This window comes from Diaphorina citri, unplaced genomic scaffold, assembly GCF_000475195.1.
Source record: "Diaphorina citri unplaced genomic scaffold, Diaci psyllid genome assembly version 1.1 scaffold882, whole genome shotgun sequence".
NCBI classification, from domain to species: domain Eukaryota; kingdom Metazoa; phylum Arthropoda; class Insecta; order Hemiptera; family Psyllidae; genus Diaphorina; species Diaphorina citri.
Genome location: NW_007378314.1, coordinates 109228 through 130082, shown reverse-complemented (window position 1 = coordinate 130082; position 20855 = coordinate 109228). Strand labels below are relative to the sequence as shown.

Genomic DNA, 20855 nt, shown 5'->3' with positions numbered 1-20855 from the left:
TGACTGACGGTTAACTTAAGACAATAAAGAAATGGCAGTTGAAGATTCCCCATCAATTATACTCCCAAATGAGTAAGCTCCTATTCGACGGCAGGCAGGAGTGGTTGAGTCGTAAATATAAGTTTGGAGTGAGTCGGATAAAGATAAATACACTTTCCTGTTAAAAAGGATTAGGTTTTAATAAGGGTGACACCCAGTGAAAAAATAGGGGTGTGGTCACGAAAAACATGACCTTTATTTTACGTTTCAGTCGGACTAAAGAAGAAAGGTAAATGATCAAGTTTACGAATTATTACTTTTTTTCACCTAAACAACCTTTTTTTTCTACCGCTGTTTTTCCTATGTTAAAAAAACGAGAAGGTTGTCTCCACTTTTTAAAAAGTGAGTTTAGAGGTTTTTTATAAGGTTGTTCTCTTTCCTCCCTTCACTTATTAATTTTAATGTTTTTGTACCCCTGTGCCTTTACTTTTTAAGTGAAAAAAGGTTGCACGGTGTTTTACTTTTATGCGCAAAATTCCGCGCCATGGTCGGGGTCTAACGGCTACGTAAGTGCTTTCTTTGGGCTTAGACAAAAGCCGATGTAAACCTTTTCGGGGGACAAAAAAACCACAAACCTAAAAATTAAAAACACTAATACTCAAACTCAAAACACATGTGAAAAAAGTAATTATAACTTCACAATTAACTTCACAGAATAACATTAAAATTTACGTTTTCTACCATCGTCTAACCTGGCAGACTAGGACAGTTTCCCGCGGTTCATCTATGTGAAAGCAAAAACAGTTAAAGGTTACGTTGCAAAAGGTAGGGTTCTAGACTTTACTGACAATGTTGGAGGGATGGATCTTATCATCCTTGGGAAAAGTCCATGGTCTTGGGTCTTCCGCTCCGTTTCTTTACGAAGATATATGTTGGTACATCCTTTTAACTTGGTTATGGCACATAAACGACGAACATAAGATACCTCTAAAGAGAACACATCTACTTATAGCACAACCTTATTTGTGTGTAGGCTGTCGAAAGGATATAACCATCCGAGCTACTAAGTACCTGACTTACATTTTTTTTATGAAACTGTGTTGAGACGGTAACATCATGCCATAAATGGATACTATAAACTATTTTTTGTGTTGGTACCTATCGTCATTCTCATTGGGGGATCCCACGATCCACGTGTCAAATAATGAATAGAAAAATTTTAACGTGAAACTCGTAGTAGAGCTCACAGCTTTTTACAAGTTTGTGGAGTCGTAAACTGACCTTTTGGACACCCACTCCACAAAACAATCCTTATACAATGTACAGTAAATAGTCGTAAGGTCTTGAATAAGGTGTTTCCTGACAGTCAAATCTTGGTTCTACAAGTAATACGATTGTTAAAATTATTTCGTGGGAGAATAATGTATTAAAACAAATGTCTGGACTAATTATTTAATTTATGTAAATAATTCCATGTCAAATCAATGAAAGAGAACACTGTCTGTCTTAACCGAATTAACCACTAAAGAGGTACTCAAAAAAAATAATTAGAGTCTTTCTTTGATATTTTAATTTTTTTTATAACTCTGATTTTGCTTTCTTTACGACAAGTGTCTAGCCACTCCTATTGTGTCGAGAACCTTGTACTCTCAGGAGTTCGTGCGGCTATAGTATGCATCGCTGTTGGGCCCGGGGCGGATTTTATCCTGAACGGATAATATTCGTTCTCGGAACGGCCGGCTTTCTCCCATCCTGTCTTCCTTCTCCCTTCGATTTCGGGACGATAAGACGTTAGCAGTTACAGTTCCCTCTGAAGAACCCCAGCATCACACTCATAGGTCGCTCTAGCATCACACCCATAAGTCGCTCTAGCATCACACCCAAAGGTCTTATAACAATCCCTGCATCTCCTTCATAAACTGCAGGTAGGCATCATCTTTAGTTTGTCCAGGGGCGGCAGGGGGCGGTACTGTCGGCGTATGTACGGATTTACCCGTTTGGTCTGGTTTGGTCTTGGTATCACCGGCTGGTTTAGAGGTTCGCTTCATGGCGTCATCTCCTTTCTTCATCCGCAGGGTAGTTGGTACGAACCGGGTTAAGTCAGCACTGAGATTCCTGAAACACGTGAAAGAGAAACAATTAAAATAACGCTTATATTAAAATTATATAAAGAAACAATTAAAATAACAATTAAATAATTGAAGTGAAAGCTAGCAGTGATATTGTAGGACGCATGTACTGCTCTGATACAGAGTTACAATTTATAGCGATACAATAAATTATCATGTAGGTATACTTTTTCAAATCGTTCTCGGAACGGCTGTCTTTCTTCTCTCTTCGATTTCGGGACGATAAGACCTCAGCAGTTACAGTACCCTTTATCAAACCTCTTGGAAAGAAATCCTTGTAATAAATATACAAAATTATCTGTATACAAACATTAAGGAGTCCAGATATTGTTTCTAGGCGTCCAAGGGGGGTTTAAAAACCCTAATCATTCCAACACCGTGAGATAGATACCATGCCTATCTCACGGACAGAAAATCTAAGAGAGAAATAGAACTAAGGTTTGATCAAGGGTGGGTTTCATTCCTGTAAATAATAATCTTCGAACTCTTGACGTTCGTGCGTCTCCCGGCACGCTTGATACAAAGATTCAACACTTACCTAATCTTAGGTTTGGCGGTAATGGTCTTGCCGTCTCTACTGGTAACACTCTCTATTTCTCCTTTCCTGTCCTCTTCTCTTTGATTTAAGGACGCTAAGACTTCTGTTGTGTTGTTTGTTGTTGTTTACAAATGCGATTTTATTCTGAAGGGATAAGGTTCGTTCTCGGAACGGCTGGATTTCTCCTATCCTGTCCTCCTTCTCTCTTCAATTTCGGCACGATAAGACCTTAGCAGTTACAGTTCCCTTTATCAGACCTCTTGGAAAAAAACAACTTGCAACCCAATATTATTCTACCATGGAACTGCTGGCTTCGTAGGCTGGACAGGAATTTAGGTGTGCTTGGTCCATGGGACCTTTGTTCTTAAAGTCCCTAATCAAACCTAGGTATTGCCAGCCTAGGGAGCTTGGTTGGTCGGTCTGCCTTGTAAGCGCTAGGCCGCGTGTTCCTGCCCAGGCTGGATTCTATTCGTTCAGGATAAAATAATAATAATAATAATGATAAATAAAATAAAGCACTCACCAGGTGGGGGAGGTACCAGATTGCCCAGTATGGACGGTGGTAGAGGAATACCCAAGTCACTAGGCAAAGGTATCTGTGATGTATACCCAGCTGCCAGGGCTGCTAATGACTCCGGTGGTAGTTGCTGCAGAGGTAGTGGTATGTCATCGACTTGGACTTGCTGTGCGTGTTTCACTGCCTCGTAGTACGAGATGAGAGCCGTACGACGTTTTTCATATTCCACCTCACCTCGCTTGAGCTCCTCCCCCGGTGGTAGTTGCTGCAGAGGTAGTGGTATGTCATCGACTTGGACTTGCTGTGCGTGTTTCACTGCCTCGTAGTACGAGATGAGAGCTGTACGACGTTTTTCATATTCCACCTCACCTCGCTTGAGCTCCTCCCACTTGTCAGGGTCATCTTTTACCTGATGGAAACAAGAAGGATTTGGTATAAGGCATTATAACACTACAATATTGGTGTCCTCAGAATTTATTCGTATTAAGATAATAACATTTTTATACAGATAATTTTTAGCTCCTCCCACTTGTCGGGGTCATCTTTTACCTGATGGAAACAAGAAGGATTTGGTATAAGGCATTATAACACTACAATATTGGTGTTATCAGAATTTATTCATATTAAAATAATAACATTTTTATACAGATAATTTCAGCTCCTCCCACTTGTCGGGGTCATCTTTTACCTGATGGAAACAAGAAGGATTTGGTATAAGGCATTATAACACTACAATATTGGTGTCATCAGAATTTATTCGTATTAAAATAATAACATTTTTATACAGATAATTTCTATTAGAAAGGTTTCAAATTGGTGAGCTTTTAGTACCATTTGGGGTATCATTGTCAGACCAAGATAGGGAGATGTTGACACTATCAGAGCAGGAGTAGAAGTGGAGAAAGTAAATGGTATAGAGACCTTCTAAGCTGACAACATAAATAGAGCAGTAATTCTTATACTTAAAGTTTCAAATCTAGCATTCCAAGGAGGCATGATATCAAAGTTTGAAGCAACATATTAATTTGAAGTGAAGAAAGTAAATGGTATAGAGAAGCACCTTCTAAGCTGACAACATAAATAGAGCAGTAATTCTTATACTTAAAGTTTCAAATTTAGCATTCCAAGGAGGCATGATATCAAAGTTTGAAGCAACATATTAATTTGTAAGTAATACTTACATACATCTTCATGACTCTATCAAATGTATCTCTAAGTTTTCTTCTCTTATCCTTGAGTACTTTTTCATTCAATGGGGACGGCTGAAGAACATTGTACTCTGAAATATGGAGAGAGGAAAGAACCAATAACAAACATATCCTTGTTAAGGTCAAACAGATCAGAAACACATTTTTGTTAAGGCATGTTCCTCTTGTCTAGGTTATGTGGTAGAATATGAAGTGGACCAGGGGTGATGTACCTAGTTTCTTTACTTCAAAGAGTTGTATAACTACTTTTTCATTCAATGGGGATGGCTGAAGAACATTGTACTCTGAAATATGGAGAGAGGAAAGAACCAATAACAAACATATCCTTGTTGAGGTCAAACAGATCAGAAACACATTTTTGTTAAGGCATGTTCCTCTTGTCTAGGTTATGTGGTAGAACATGAAGTGGACAAGGGGTGATGTACCTAGTTTCTTTACTTCAAAGATTTGTATAACATTTTAAAAGGAAAAAATAAAAAAAAAATATCATACCCATTTGATCAATTTTCTCCATTTCCAGAAGCAACTGCTGAGGATCTTTGCCTTTGAGTACAGCAGTCCTCACTAGCATACGCTGCTTCTTGTTCTTCTTCAGTTCTTTTTTTCTTGCTTCCTTTCCTGGAAAACACAAACAAATTGATTAATGATGGATTCTGAGACAAGATTGGTTATTCACAAGTTCAATTATCTGTAGCGAAAAAGAGAGTTTTTATTCTCTACCAAATGGAAACTACCTACTTTTTGCATTTACTTTTGAATGGCCATGATAGGATGGAAATAGCATTACTGCTTCCTTTCCTGGAAAACACAAACAAATTGATTAATGATGGATTCTGAGACAAGATTGGTTATTCACAAGTTCAATTATCTGTAGCAAAAAAGAGAGTTTTTATTCTCTACCAAATGGAAACTACCTACTTTTTGCATTTACTTTTGAATGGCCATGATAGGAAGGAAATAGATAGCATTATCTTCATCCGCAGGGTAGTTGGTACGAACCGGGTTAAGTCAGCACTGAGATTCCTGAAACACGTGAAAGAGAAACAATTAAAATAACGCTTATATTAAAATTATATAAAGAAACAATTAAAATAACAATTAAATAATTGAAGTGAAAGCTAGCAGTGATATTGTAGGACGCATGTACTGCTCTGATACAGAGTTACAATTTATAGCGATACAATAAATTATCATGTAGGTATACTTTTTCAAATCGTTCTCGGAACGGCTGTCTTTCTTCTCTCTTCGATTTCGGGACGATAAGACCTCAGCAGTTACAGTACCCTTTATCAAACCTCTTGGAAAGAAATCCTTGTAATAAATATACAAAATTATCTGTATACAAACATTAAGGAGTCCAGATATTGTTTCTAGGCGTCCAGGGTAGTTGGTACGAACCGGGTTAAGTCAGCACTGAGATTCCTGAAACACGTGAAAGAGAAACAATTAAAATAACGCAATAATTATATTAAGAAACAATTAAAATAACAATTAAACAATTGAAGTGAAAGCTAGCAGTGATATTGTAGGACGCATGTACTGCTCTGATACAGAGTTAAAATTTATAGCGATACAATATATTATCATATAGGTACTTTTTCAAATCGTTCTCGGAACGGCTGTCTTTCTTCTCTCTTCGATTTCGGGACGATAAGACCTCAGCAGTTACAGTACCCTCTATCAAACCTCTTGGAAAAAAATCCTTGTAATAAATATACAAAATTATCTGTATACAAACATTAAGGACATGAAAGGAGTCCAGATATAGTTTCTAGGCGTCCAAGGGGGTTTAAAAACCCTAATCCTTCCAACACCGTGAGATAAATACCATGCCTATCTCATGGACAGGAAATCTAACAGAGAAATAGAACTAAGGTTTGATCAAGGGTGGGTTTCATTCCTGTAAATAATAACTCTTGACGTTCGTGCGCCTCCCGGCACGCTTGATACAAAGATTAAACACTTACCTAATCTTAGGTTTGGCGGTAATAGTCGACCGGCCGTCAATCAATGTCGACTGAAACCGTCCACACTGCCTCCAGGACATAGATTCACCTCTTCGATCAACAGCCTGTCTATTTTTGAACACACTTTGAGTTCCAAAAGGACTCGCCGATTTTCAAACCCACAGCGTTAGTGTACCACGCATTTTTGCGTAGAACGCACAACTCGAGAGATTTCACCGCCAGAGTATGCACTCCCGCCCGGGGCGGATTTCATCTTGAACGGATAATATTCGTTCTCGGAACGGCCGGCTTTCTCCTATCCTGTCTTCCTTCTCCCTTCGATTTCGGGACGATAAGACGTTAGCAGTTACAGTTCCCTCTGAAGAACCCCAGCATCACACTCATAGGTCGCTCTAGCATCACACCCATAAGTCGCTCTAGCATCACACGATAATTTTTTATTAGAAAGGTTTCAAATTGGTGAGCTTTTTGTACCATTTGGGGTATCATTGTCAGACCAAGATAGGGACATGTTGACACTATCAGAGCAGGAGTAGAAGTGAAGAAGCATCACAGCCAAAGGTCTTATAACAATCCCTGCATCTCCTTCATAAACTGCAGGTAGGCATCATCTTTAGTTTGTCCAGGGGCGGCAGGGGGCGGTACTGTCGGCGTATGTACGGATTTACCCGTTTGGTCTGGTTTGGTCTTGGTATCACCGGCTGGTTTAGAGGTTCGCTTCATGGCGTCATCTCCTTTCTTCATCCGCCAACATAAATAGAGCAGTAATTCTTATACTTAAAGTTTCAAATCTAGCATTCCAAGGAGGCATGATATCAAAGTTTGAAGCAACATATCTATTTGTAAGTAATACTTACATACATCTTCATGACTCTATCAAATGTATCTCTAAGTTTTCTTCTCTTATCCTTGAGTACTTTTTCATTCAATGGGGACGGCTGAAGAACATTGTACTCTGAAATATGGAGAGAGGAAAGAACCAATAACAAACATATCCTTGTTAAGGTCAAACAGATTAAAATCTAAGGTCAAACAGATCAGAAACACATTTATGTTAAGGCATGTTCCTCTTGTCTAGGTTATGTGGTAGAATATGAAGTGGACAAGGGGTGATGTACCTAGTTTCTTTACTTCAAAGAGTTGTATAACATTTTAAGAGGAAAAATAAAAAAAAATATCATACCCATTTGATCAATTTTCTCCATTTCCAGAAGCAGCTGCTGAGGATCTTTGCCTTTGAGTACAGCAGTCCTCACTAGCATACGCTGCTTCTTGTTCTTCTTCAGTTCTTTTTTTCTTGCTTCCTTTCCTGGAAAACACAAACAAATTGATTAATGATGGATTCTGAGACAAGATTGGTTATTCACAAGTTCAATTATCTGTAGCGAAAAAGAGAGTTTTTATTCTCTACCAAATGGAAACTACCTACTTTTTGCATTTACTTTTGAATGGCCATGATAGGATGGAAATAGCATTACCATTTGAATAGCTATCAATCAGACATTTTCCTTTAAAAATAATAATTGTAAAAAAAAGTGCAGTAAAGGCACTGACCAAATATACTTACTGGCTTGATCTGTGGGGTTCATGTATTTACCACTCTTGGTGGTATTTATGGAACGTCGCCCCATTATTCAAGTTTTTGTGTCACTAAAATGTCAAGATCTACTGGCAAGCCTGAAATGAAAAGGAATAATCAAATTAACTCAAATAATGCATAGAACTATATTAAAACTAATCAGTCTCAGAATAACTGAATTTCTTCTATCCTACCTTGATTCTCTCTCTCTCTGCTTTTAGGACAATGGGACCTTAGCCCTCTATCAAACCCATTAAAAAAGTTTATTTGGCAAGAAACTGACAATCATCATAAAAAGAACTTTAAGTGACTTTGACCCGAGTGAAGTAAAATCTACTGTAGACATGAGGATAATACTCCTTTTGGAGGTAATAATAAATAGCAACAAGCTGGGTCCATCCCTCTGGGAATTTTTAGCCTGTAGTTTATTTGAGCATGGTTAAAGAAAATCAGTACCTATGTATAGGTACCTACCTAATTTGTTTAATATTCAGTTTATTATTATTATTGATCAGATTTTACTTTCATGCAATGATAATTATGCAGAAGTCACGTCTGTGGAAAAGAAAAGCTCCTTTTTGTATCCAACCTTATTTCCTTTTTGTAACCCTATAATAACACAAATCACTGCTCTAATTGTAAAAACTCCTTCTTGCGTTTAACTACACTCTCCGAGGCTGAGCTGACAGCTGACTTGTTGATAAGCTGAGGTCCGGCCGATAGAACATTGGGTGTGCTCATATTGGAGGGGTGGACTTGTGGGGTGGGAGGGAGAGGGATACCCATGGGGGGAGGGGGAGGGAACCGCATGATCCTGGGGGGCATGCCTGGAAGGGGGGGAGACAAAAAAAGAAAAAGAAAAAAGATGATTATGTAGGTACTAACTATTCTAACTAACAAATACAAATGGTTTTATTTTGTCAAACCCACAGGAAAAAAAGGAGAAGAAGAAGAAGAAGAAGAAGAAGAAGAAGAAGAAGAAGAAGAAAAAGAAAAAAAAAAAAACACACAAGCCTAGTTAGCTTGGAGGGTAGCACGCCTGCCTTGTAAGCGCTAGGTCGCGGGTTCGATTCTCACCCGGAGTGAAATTTATCCTAAACAGACAAGGTTCGTTCTCGGAACGTCTGACTTTCTTCTATCCTCTCCTTCTTCTCTTCGAATTCGGGACGATAAGGCCTCCGTTGCGTTGTTACAGTTCCCTCTGAGCGCTAGGTCGCGGGTTCGATTCTCACCCGGAGTGAAATTTATCCTAAACAGACAAGGTTCGTTCTCGGAACGTCTGACTTTCTTCTTTCCTCTCCTTCTTCTCTTCGAATTCGGGACGATAAGGCCTCAGTTGCGTTGTTACAGTTCCCTCTATCAAACCTCTTCTGTAGCATCTAAATGGAAAGTATTGTGTCTCTTCTCGCACATCTGATGAGAGACATACTACTACACAGACCACACGAATCTAATGTAGCAGTTGATTCATTGCTACCAAATAAAAACGGCAGTAACACTCATCTATTTTTTTTTTTTAAAAATATGAACCTATGTACTTTAAAATATGCTTTTTTTACAGCGTCTTTAATCCATCCAGTTTTGTATAACATGTTAAACAATACAATAAAGTTTGAATAGAATTTATACCTTTTTTAATGGAATATCAACCTTTTTTCAATAGAATAATGAACCTTAAAAAAAAAAAAAACAACACACAAAATTCGTTCTCGGAACGGCAGGCTTTTTCCTGTTCCATTCTTCTTTTTTCTTCGATATCAGGACGATAAGACTTTAGAAGTTACAGTTCTTTCTATCAAACTTAAAAAAAATCTTTTTGAAAAAAGAAAAGAAATAAAAAAAAATGCTCAGCACTGTTGCCAAATCATAGCGAGCATAAAAAATTTGAGAACCACTATAAGCGCAAATAAGCACACGCTAGCTTCACACACATGTATCGCTGTGAAGCGAGCTTTCTGCACAAATGTTTTTGTATTTCTCCCTCTTCAGTTCTTCGGTTTTTCCTGCTTTTCTCCCTCTTCTGTTTCTTACATTTCTTGAACTAAAGTGACTAGGTTTCTCGGAAAACGGACAAGGTGATGTAGGAAGTAAAAACCGGCGCATTTAATGCAGTTACGCAGTATGTATTTATAGCGGCTCATTATTATATTTCCTTGTCCTACTTATGAGTATTTCTCACCGACCTTCTTTAAGCTCTAATTTTGTGAATTTGTGCTCGTCTATCCCAAGAATGCCCAAGAAGTGTGTGAAATCAAGCATGTCAGTCTGACTCATTAGTTCTCCATTGCATAACAATGTGTGAGCATTAATAATTATTCTGGTCTGAATTGCCACAGTCGTTGAAGTGTTTTTGGCTAGGACATTAAAATGAAGTTCACCGTCACAGGAAAGCACAATCTGAGGCTGCCTAGTCCCTACTATCGTGATGGGTATCCTATCCAGGTATTGAACGCAGAAATGAAAACACAGTTGATTGAATTTTTCACCTATTTTTTTACCTATCAAACTGGTATACCTACTTGCAGCTCCTTTTAAGAGTCATAAATTCATTACGTAGGAAAACTTTGGTATGGCTTTTAATAACAATGAAAAAAAGCTAGGTACTCAACTAAGACGTTTTGTCACTTTCAAAATTTCATTCTGATAATTATTTAGGGTATGTAATATTGTAATGAAAAAAATCTCCACTTTCCCCCATTACAGGCACTAAAGGACACCTGTGTGATAGCTCCAATCCAAGGTGGTCTGGATTTATCTCTGAGGAGGTATTGTGCTGAACTGTATGCCACACGAGATGTGCATGGCTTCCTCATAGATGGACTTTGTGCTGATGAGGGAGCAACTGAAGATCTTGGCTGTGATGTTGTGAATGCTGTATTGGAAAACACAGTGGTGAGTTTTTTTTTCTAGAGGTTTGATGGAGGAAGATATAACTGCTAAGGTGTTATCATCCCAAAAGCAAAGAACATATAGGAGGTAGTCAGCCGTTCCGAGAACGAACCTTATCCATTCAGGATGAAATCAGATCTGAGTGGGAATCGAACCCGCGATCTAGCGCTTACAAGGCAGACATGCTATCCTCTAAGCCTGAGTGTACCTACTTGCTTTCTGTGTCCTTGAAAGCTTTATCTGAGGAAGCACGTTTTTCATCAGCTTCTCAATCAGCCCTAGGGTGATTGCTTTGAACAGGCTGCTATCCTCCCTGTTAAATGTCCCCCAGCCAAACTAAGCTGGTCTCTTTCCCATTTAATGGTCCCCAACCAGACATCTTGAGCTATTAGGACGCCAAAAACCCCTCTCACCCATGATCATATTGTTTGCTTCATTCACAGCCCTACTTACCCAATGACAAGCTCCGTATAATCCAAGGGCCTTGGTCTCCAATGAACATTGTTCAGTTTGTACAGCGAGGCATTGACATGTTTGATTCTGGCCTACCACTGGTACTTGCAGACCGAGGCTGTGCTTTCACGTTCCAATACACAAGACACATTCCTTTGTAAGTGTAAATTGGCACCTAACAATATTATTGCCTATTGATTATTAGTTTTTGTGTCACTAAAATGTCAAGATCTACTGGCAAGCCTGAAATGAAAAGGAATAATCAAATTAACTCAAATAATGCATAGAACTACATTAAAACTAATCAGTCTCAGAATAACTGAATTTCTTCTATCCTACCTTGATTCTCTCTCTCTCTCTGCTTTTAGGTTTGATTATTATTTGTATTTAGAGTAAAGCCTCCGTGGCCGAGTGGATATCACACTAGGCTTGCACTCCGGAGATCCCAGGTTCGATTCCCGGCGGGGTAGAAGTTTTTTTGGCTGTGTGCTTGGAGTTGGTTACAAATTTTATATAGTTCACTTTTTTTTATGGTGTTGGTAGGTACCCTTAAAAAATATGAAAATAAAATCAAATAAATGAAGTTTATCTGGCAAGAAACTGACAATCATCATAAAAAGAACTTTAAGTGACTTTGACCCGAGTGAAGTAAAATCTACTGTAGACATGTAGACAAGAATGTAGGTATCCTGTATTGATTGTGTGTTGTATGGAAATGCGGGTACATAGGTACTATGATCAGGGATTCAAACAGATGCAACTCTTCAAATGGAGTGTCCATCAATGGTGATAAAAATGGAACATCCAATGGCGTTCCAAGTAGTATTAATGGTAAAAACGGAGTATTCAATGAAGATTCCAGTAGTACCAATGGTGAAAATGGATTGTCCAATGCAGATTCTAGTAGTATCAATGGTAAAAACAAAAAAAATACCTCATTATGCTATAAAAGTAAATCCCCCGTGTTAGCCCACACGCTCAATTTTTACCAATCACTATTTTTTCTTTTTTTTGTATTCATTTTACCTATTGATCTCGATATTGTTTATTCAAGTGTACCTGTTTTATTTTGAATTTTACCCACATAATATACTTTTAAAATAGTTGATAAGTTTTAATCTACAATCTTCTCCATTCAAACTTTTAGATAGCTTTCAGATTGGGAATCCGCCACTGAAGCCAGAGGCTTATCTTCGAATCATATTGTCAAATCCACTGACGATCACCGTAGGCTAATCTTATCAACATTTTGGTACAAAGGAGATTGACACACCTCAGCTAAATCCACTAGCTCTCTCACTCTTTCGAGTATCAACTTCGGACAAATCAATTGTCGGCCCATCCAGTGGCTTAGTTTTCTACCACCACTCTCTTTCCCCTTGTATAAATTGGCGCCCAACGGTAATCATCCACAGGTAAAACTTTACCTAACCAGGGGAAAAGGAACTTGCCTTTCTCTCCAAAGCAATCTCAATCTTATAGCAATCAATCTGAACACTTTGGGAAATACCAAAGAAACAAAATGTCAAATTCTCACAGACTACCTATGAATCCTTCGATTCTACCACCTGGTACAAAAGTCTTGCTCAAAGACAGATCATTATCCAAAGGTCTGTACACAATAATCTCAAACATCGGTCAAGTCTACACCATGCGGTGTAACTATTCAAATTGGAAAATCAAAGCTCACAGAAGTGAGATAAACACAATATCTCACTAAGATTATTATATTATTATCTTAAACGGCTAACACGGGGAGATAAGATAGATAGGTTAATTAGCTAGAATTTTTCACTTTTCCTCTCATCTTAAAAATATAATTTGACTCTTATAAGGGGCGTTTGATACAATTGTATCACAAGCCTCATGTCCAGTTTTCCAATCTCAACATGAGCCTTTAATTATTTCTTAAGTCAAATTATACTTTTAAGATCTCATCATAAAATTATTTAGATCTCATCCTAAAATTATTTAGAACATAAAAAAATCATTTCCCAATATCTAAAATTAATATTAAAAGTTATCACGGGAATCGAACCCGGCACCTTCATTTTAAAATCCAGTACTGCTACCACAACATATCATGCAACGCACACAGTCAGTACATTTCAATACCTACATCGACTCGCATCTCAGATCTACTTTTCTTCGCGAAGCAATATTATAATGTAAAACAAAACTTCTCACTCTCCGCGCTCACAAGCTTTGTTCATATACACTCCGGTTCAATTTGTAGGTATCCTTTCTCCAGTACATCTCTCTTCACCGAGAGCAGTAAAGAGGTTTTAAGCAAGAAGCCCCCCTGACTGATTTTTTCTATAAACCGTGCCCGAGTTCAGCTCTCACGGTGGCCTTGCGCTGCCCGCGGTCTATAGTTTAAATCAAGTCTTACCTTCTCTCTTGTTTTTGTGTATCGGTTCGGAGGAACAGTCTCCGCGGCACACCGGGGGAGGAGCCCACCGCGCCAGCCGACGCAACGTTTGCAAACAATGCGCGCTTGGTGTAACATTACCTTTAGCTTTTGTAGAAAAACCGACAGCAGCCGGATCAACTCTGCGCACACACGGACGTTGTTTGCAAGCCAATGTTTGTGGAAAAATGATTGCAAACGTTTGCAAACACTGTTTGCAAACGATGCGCGCTTGGTGTAACATTACCCTAATAGGAATTATGTTGATCGGCAATATGTGTACCATACACTTCTAGTTTAATTTAACTTATAAACGTCTTTTTGTGGGGCTGTCTTGTCCCTCTTATGGCTAGGGATACAATATGAGTCTGTCAGACTCGGTTTAACTTTCTACCACCACTCTCTTTCCCCTTGTATCATATTATTATTATTATTATTTTAATCAGATTACTAAATCCGAGAGTTAAACTTTAAAACCTTTTTTAATCTCGAATTGTAGCCGCGGCCGATAATATTAATACGCTTCTATTTATCTTGTCCTGTCTTGTTTTACATTTTTTTATATTTAGTTTTGTTTTACATTTTTTATATTTAGTCTTTTTTTTCTTTTAGGCGCTTTAACTATGTGTTGGAACATGTCGTTCGCGCCGTATTTAGTCTTGTTTTACGTTTTTTTTTTTATATTTAGTTAATTTAATATCAGTCCAAAGTGAACCCAGTTTTGTTTCATGTACTTAAAATGCTACTAGCACATTTTTTTTTACCTCTAGAATAAGTAGTAAATAAGTTCTTAGTCTAATTCCTAATTATTCCATTTAGTTCCTAATTTTCCTATGCAACAAATGTTTATATATCCACCACCTGTACTTACAAGGTTTTTTTTTGTGTTAAGTACACTTTAATTTATTGTTATCAATAAATTCCCCATCCGTTTAGTAAATTTTTGATTTCGCTGGTGTTTTCATTTTTTGTCCCTCGGGGATATCACGGAGTATTGAAAGTTAAAAAAAAAATACGTGCTTACATAAGGTAAACGATAATGTCACAAAAGAGGGGATTTTCTTCTCTATTCTGCCAGTGCCGTATTCAAGGGGCCGAGGGATCCGCCACCCCTCGGGCTTTCTGCTTCCCCATCCGTTTAGTAAATTTTTGATTTCGCTGGTGTTTTCATTTTTTGTCCCTCGGGGATATCACGGAGTATTGAAAGTTAAAAAGAAATACGTCCTTGCATAAGGTAAACGATAATGTCACAAACTCACAAAAGAGGGGATTTTCTTCTCTATTCTGCCAGGGCCGTATTCAAGGGGCCGAGGGACCCGCCACCCCTCGGACTTTCTGCTCCTTTACTGTGGGCCGGACTCCGAAAATTTGGAGCATCCCCCCCCCTCCGAAATTTCGGAGGTTTGATAGAGCGGTTACTGAAAGGTCATGTTTTATTGTCCCAAACGCAAATAAGGAAGAAGTCAGCCGTTGCGACAAGCTGAGAAGGAAGCCTGATCTGTTTAGGATGAAATCCGTGCGGGCGGAATCCAATCCGCGATCTTACAAGGCAGACGCGCTACCCTGCAAGCAAAGAAAAAAGAACCTCAGTCCTACACACGAATCACAAAAAATCCTGAGAAAATTTTAATGGTAATAAAAAGTCGTGTGATGTTTAATCGTCAAATCGTGCATGATGTAAACGCGCCTTTTTGATAAAAACGTAAACAACTAAACACTAAACAAACCATTTCTTTTTTGTCCACGAAATCAGAAATTTGCCGAAATTAGAATATTTAAATAATAATTTATTCTCTTGATATTCTGAGCTTTTGATAAAAGGCTGTAATACATTTTAAAGCTTCCTTCTTGATACCTGTTCCCGTGATCTCAAATCTTCCAAGGTAAGGTTACTCTCTTCCATTCAACCAAGATGGTTTGGGTCATTTTAGAAGGGCAGAGAACACAGGTGTTTTTGACTACTTTGATCATACCAGGGGAGTTTGGGGCCCCAATGGCCCATCAGTCGAGGTTGATACTTGTTACAAACCTACTGGAAACTCCTGTGTAAATAGGTCAAGAAAGTAGGTGTGAAAAATGTATTGGGTACATATGTATTTGGTTATCATCCGAAGGATATAACACAACAACCAAACTCAACTCATCAGTCACTAACCCTGGGATTCAATTTTGTCAAAGTGTTCATTGTCCTATGATAATGTTTAGAGAGGTTGGAGACTGTTTTGGGCATAATCTCTGAACATACTCAGTAGTCAACAAAAACTGAAACTTAATATTATGCCAGAAGAAGATCGTGTGTGATTGTGATAGTAGGTTTTCCCCAGAAATACATTAAAATTTATGTATCCATACTTTGTAGATATGTAATCTATGTACCTAACAAAATAAGATAAGGAAAACATTTGTAGTTTTTTTTTATTATTTTTTTTTTCTTATCTATGGATTTAGCTATTACTAATACACCTAATGTGTTTTGCAGAATGATTTCTGACGTACAGTTGGCCATCTTTGCCAATGTGTTGGGTGTGTCTCTCTTCTTGTTGGTGGTTCTCTATCACTACATTGCTGCAAACTATTCAAAATAATTCCAACTTCTACTCAATGATGTAATTGAGAAAAATTTATCCGTGTGTGTTTTTGTTATTGCTATGGGTAAGTAACATGAAATATCACTGTCTTTAATTAGTCTTTGAAATTTGACCAAACAATCAGGCAACTTGAATAAATTTTTATTAGTGTACTGTGGTATAGGTACCAAGATTAGTGGTTTGAGTCAAGTTATGAAAATTAAGTAATTAAATTTATATTAATCAGATAATTAGGGACAAATTTCAGTTTAATTCAAATACCTTCCTTTTATATAGCTACCAAGGTACCTATTTTATTTATTATTTTTTTCTTCATGATTTAGTTTCTTATACCAGATTTGTAAGATATTGCACAACATCCTATAGTTGTCCACTGTAGTGCAGGTGTTGGTAGGACAGGTACATTCATCGCACTGGACACGGTACTGCAGCGGCTTCACAACTCAGAACGCGCGGGTTCGGTGGATATTCTGCGTATTGTGCATGGATTAAGGAGGCAGCGTGTATTGATGGTGCAGAGTTTGGCTCAGTATGTGTATATCTATGAGTGTGTCCAGGTGTACCTCCAGGGAGGTGTACGTCATGAGAGACAAATACAGAATAATGAAGCCATTGAAAGGGATGAGGGTGTGGATGATCTGTAGTTCTAGGAACAAAACCTCGAGACAGGATGATCTGTAGTTCTAGGAACGACACCTTGAGATATTTGACGTGAAGAAGAAGTTGACAATATTACTCTTACTTACGCGAGATTGAAAAAATCCGTACCACTTTCGTATTAACATTTATTAGAGATTTACAACGAGACATTCTAGGTGATATGTTACTAATCTGTATCCTTATCAACTTGTGTAGGTTCTTGAGCTCTGAATTATCTGTAGACCTTTTCCCCCTCCTCTTCTTCTTGTCCTTTTGAAATAAGCTGTGATTCCAATGGACTAATAATGTATAATTGTATACGAAAGACTAAATCACCAGAGTGCTTTATATTTCATTCTATATTTTTAATAAAGTATTAAAAAGTATTCATTATATTCTACGAGGCCTTAAACTTGAGTGTCTTTCTACTCTATTGAAGACTTCAATCCCTTTAGTGATCACACGATATGGCAGAAAGGCATTGTTCCTCATTACCTCATAATGGTACAACATAAATAATGTATAATCTGATGGAAAAAAAGAGGTTTGATATTTTTTTTTTTTTTTTTTTTTTTTTTTTTTTTTTTTCTAGAGGTTTGATGGAGGAAGATATAACTGCTAAGGTGTTATCAACCCAAAAACAAAGAACATATAGGAGGAAGTCAGCCGTTCCGAGAACGAACCTTATCCATTCAGGATGAAATCAATCTGAGTGGGAATCGAACCCGCGATCTAGCGCTTACAAGGCCTCTAAGCCTGAGTGTACCTACTTGCTTTCTGTGTCCTTGAAAGCTTTATCTGAGGAAGCACGTTTTTCATCAACTTCTCAATCAGCCCTAGGGTGATTGCTTTGAACAGGCTGCTATCCTCCCGGTTAAATATCCCCCAGCCAAACTAAGCTGGTCTCTTTCCCATTTAATGGTCCCCAACCAGACATCTTGAGCTATTAGGACTCCAAAAACCCCTCTCACCCATGATCATATTGTTTGCTTAAGGAAGAAAATTGAAATAAACAGTATGCCTTTTTATAAAATATCATGAAGATAAATCCAGAGTTTTTACTTCAAATTGTTTTGGTGTTCTTGCCGTGTGTGCAGTAGATTATTTTTTCTTGTTACCTGTCTACATATTTTTATATTTTACTTGTAAGTCTGAAGATTTTTTTGTTGGTGCCTTTAAATTGTTTTGTAGTTTGCCACCTAGTCTGAAATATTTATAACCTGAATTGTTAATTTACCCTTCCTTTGTCAATTTTCATCATCTGTGATTCTTACAACTTGGGACCATGTATTTTGCAAGTTGTTTTTGTGCGTTTTTGCATGCAGTTTTCTTCCTTTTTGTGTGTATGCCATTTTGGTGTCATGTTAACTCGAGCCCACTTGTCACACAGTCAAACTTGCTGCAAGTGTGGTTTAGAAATGAAACAATGTTTCAAATCTTATGGAAACCAATGGTTGATGAAGACAAATTAATTGAACACAAGGTATCTATTAAACCACCAGATGCAGTGACCAGTACTCTGATTATTAAAAACAAAAATAAACCTTTCTTCATAACATTCTCAGGACTGGTGCCTGGTAGAGCTTATACGATTTCTGAGGAAAGATTTGATCAAGATAACAAGCCTTCACTTCTATCTAGTAATGTACTCCGCACCTTACCCCTGAGGCCTGTTGTTATCATTGATAAGGACTCTATTACAATATCTGGGTTCAAGATAACCTGGACACCCCCCAGGGATGTGAGTGAATTCGACAGGTATATACTTTCTTTTACCACTGAAACTCTTCCTATTGAGAAAACTTTTGAGAAATCAGATCAACTAGAGTATGACATTCATGACAATGTTCTACCTGGACATACCTACATTGTTTACTGTAATTAAACTCACATGAAGGGGTAAACGCTTCGATGTACGAAACACTTCATGAGAAGACATGATGATTTCATGACTTTTTCAAGGATTTTCCATGACTCTATAAACTAAAGACCGTGTCACATTAATAAATAATAATCAATACAGGAAGCTTACTGCTACAATAGGCATATAATAATTGTAAAAAAAAGTGCAGTAAAGGCACTGACCAAATATACTTACTGGCTTGATCTGTGGGGTTCATGTATTTACCACTCTTAGTGGTATTTATGGAACGTCGCCCCATTATCCAAGTTTTTGTGTCACTAAAATGTCAAGATCTACTGGCAAGCCTGAAATGAAAAGGAATAATCAAATTAACTCAAATAATGCATAAAACTATATTAAAACTAATCAGTCTCAGAATAAATGAATTTCTTCTATCCTACCTTGATTCTCTCTGCTTTTAGGACAATGGGACCTTAGCCCTCTATCAAACCCATTAAAAAAGTTTATCTGGCAAGAAACTGACAATCATCATAAAAAGAACTTTAAGTGACTTTGACCCGAGTGAAATAAAATCTACTGTAGACATGTAGACAAGAATGTAGGTATCCTGTATTGATTGTGTGTTGTATGGAAATACGGGTACATAGGTACTATGATCAGGGATTCAGGCCGTGGTTATGAACAGGGCCATCGTAGGCCATCGTCGGTCTTTTTGCATGTAAAGTTGGCGGGAAATTCGAATTTTTGATTTTTTTTCCGCAACTTGTACAATCTGAATTCATTTTTTACTTTTTATCTTTAGTTTTTAACTTAACCCTATAATAACACTGGTCACTGCTCATTTGTGCCAGTTCCTTTGGTAGCAATATTCCATGGACGTGACTTCTGCACAAGTACCCCTTTTGTTATTACTATGGTAATAATAAAGGTAGGACGGGCTAAAAAGTAACTCCTACTAAATCTGAAGAGGTGATAAGATTATGTGCCAAGAATGTATAGGTATCCTGTATTGATTGTGTGTTGTATGGAAATGCGGGTTCATAGGTACTATGATCAGGGATTCAAACTTGTTACTTACGATTGCAGATGATCGCTGAGCCGCTCTGGCTGTCGATTGGCTAGTTGGCTATTTGTCTTATCTTTTTTGGTCTGCTCTGCTTCTTGAAGAGTAGAAAGAAAAAACACTCCGGAAAACTCCTCAAAAATTTCAAAAAGTACCAAAAAATCCAAAAATGACAAAAATCAAAAATTTCAAACATCGACCACCACAAATGATGTGAAGTTAGCAAACTCCAAACTCTGAAACTCCGATGTTTTGAGAACCACTGAAATCAGACTACGGAATCAGTGGTTTCCAACCAGTCGCGTAAAGACCGGGCTAAAGGTCCCTTCCCACTTGTCGTTCAGAAAAAAATCGTGTTGTGCATTTATATGGGTCGTGGAACCACTCTTATTTTTTTTAAAATTACATTACCCACAGGACATTAAAAAAAATCGAATGAAACTCTCACAAGTGAGAACGGTTGTCCGTTTTCTCTTGTCCCTTTTTGTCCGTCCGATTGATGGCTTGATTCGGACGAAAAAATAAATCTCTCTCAAGCATTATATTACCCACAGGACATTGAAAAAAAAAAAAATCGAATGAAACTCTCACGACAAATGAGAACGGTTGTCCGTTTTCTCTTGTCCCTTTTTGTCCGTCCGTCCGATTGATGGCTAGGTGATTCGGACGAAAAAACAAATCTCTCTCAAGCATCTCATGACATGACTCAGATAGCGGGTGCGATTCCTCCCCTTGGCGGATTTTTTTCTAAAAAAAAAAACAACACACAAAATTCGTTCTCGGAACAGCATTTCCCCTGTTCCATTCTTATTTTTTTCTTCGATATCAGGACGATAAGACTTTAGAAATTACAGTTCTTTCTATCAAACTTTAAAAAAAAACTTTTTGAAAAAAGAAAAGAAATAAAAAAATGCTCAGCACTGTTGCCAAATCATAGCGAGCATAAAAATTTTGAGAACCACTATAAGCGCAAATAAGCACATGCTAGCTTCACACATATGTATCGCTGTGAAGCGAGCTTTCTGCACAATT

At 37.8% G+C, this 20855-nt stretch overlaps 3 protein-coding genes across 4 annotated transcripts; 2 read left to right on the top strand and 1 right to left on the bottom strand.

Annotated features, from left to right (window-relative positions):
- Nucleotides 1-1722: 1722 nt before the first annotated feature.
- On the bottom strand, nucleotides 1723-20023 carry LOC103512779 (WW domain-binding protein 11). Its single transcript, XM_008477564.3, has 7 exons — nucleotides 19839-20023; nucleotides 7906-8015; nucleotides 7522-7647; nucleotides 7196-7293; nucleotides 3170-3572; nucleotides 2647-2719; nucleotides 1723-2094 (listed from the first exon to the last, which is right to left on the bottom strand). Exons 2-7 carry the CDS (start codon nucleotides 7967-7969, stop codon nucleotides 1869-1871), a joined length of 990 nt encoding a protein of 329 aa, XP_008475786.1. The 5' UTR covers nucleotides 7970-8015; nucleotides 19839-20023; the 3' UTR covers nucleotides 1723-1868.
- LOC103512778 (queuine tRNA-ribosyltransferase accessory subunit 2-like) lies at nucleotides 10285-12495 on the top strand. The gene is made up of 5 exons (XM_026826159.1): nucleotides 10285-10359; nucleotides 10621-10809; nucleotides 11250-11416; nucleotides 12014-12210; nucleotides 12407-12495. The coding sequence occupies exons 1-5, from the start codon at nucleotides 10285-10287 to the stop codon at nucleotides 12493-12495; spliced, it is 717 nt and encodes a 238-aa protein (XP_026681960.1).
- LOC103512770 (dolichyl-diphosphooligosaccharide--protein glycosyltransferase subunit 4) lies at nucleotides 15379-16301 on the top strand. 2 transcript variants are annotated; one of them, XM_026826165.1, is made up of 2 exons: nucleotides 15379-15552; nucleotides 16149-16301. In XM_026826165.1, exon 2 carries the CDS (start codon nucleotides 16150-16152, stop codon nucleotides 16252-16254), a length of 105 nt encoding a protein of 34 aa, XP_026681966.1. In that variant the 5' UTR covers nucleotides 15379-15552; nucleotide 16149; the 3' UTR covers nucleotides 16255-16301. The 2 variants fall into 2 exon arrangements, with proteins under 2 accessions (XP_026681966.1, XP_008475776.1); XM_008477554.3 differs by lacking the exon at nucleotides 15379-15552 and adding an exon at nucleotides 15615-15732.
- Nucleotides 20024-20855: the final 832 nt, after the last annotated feature.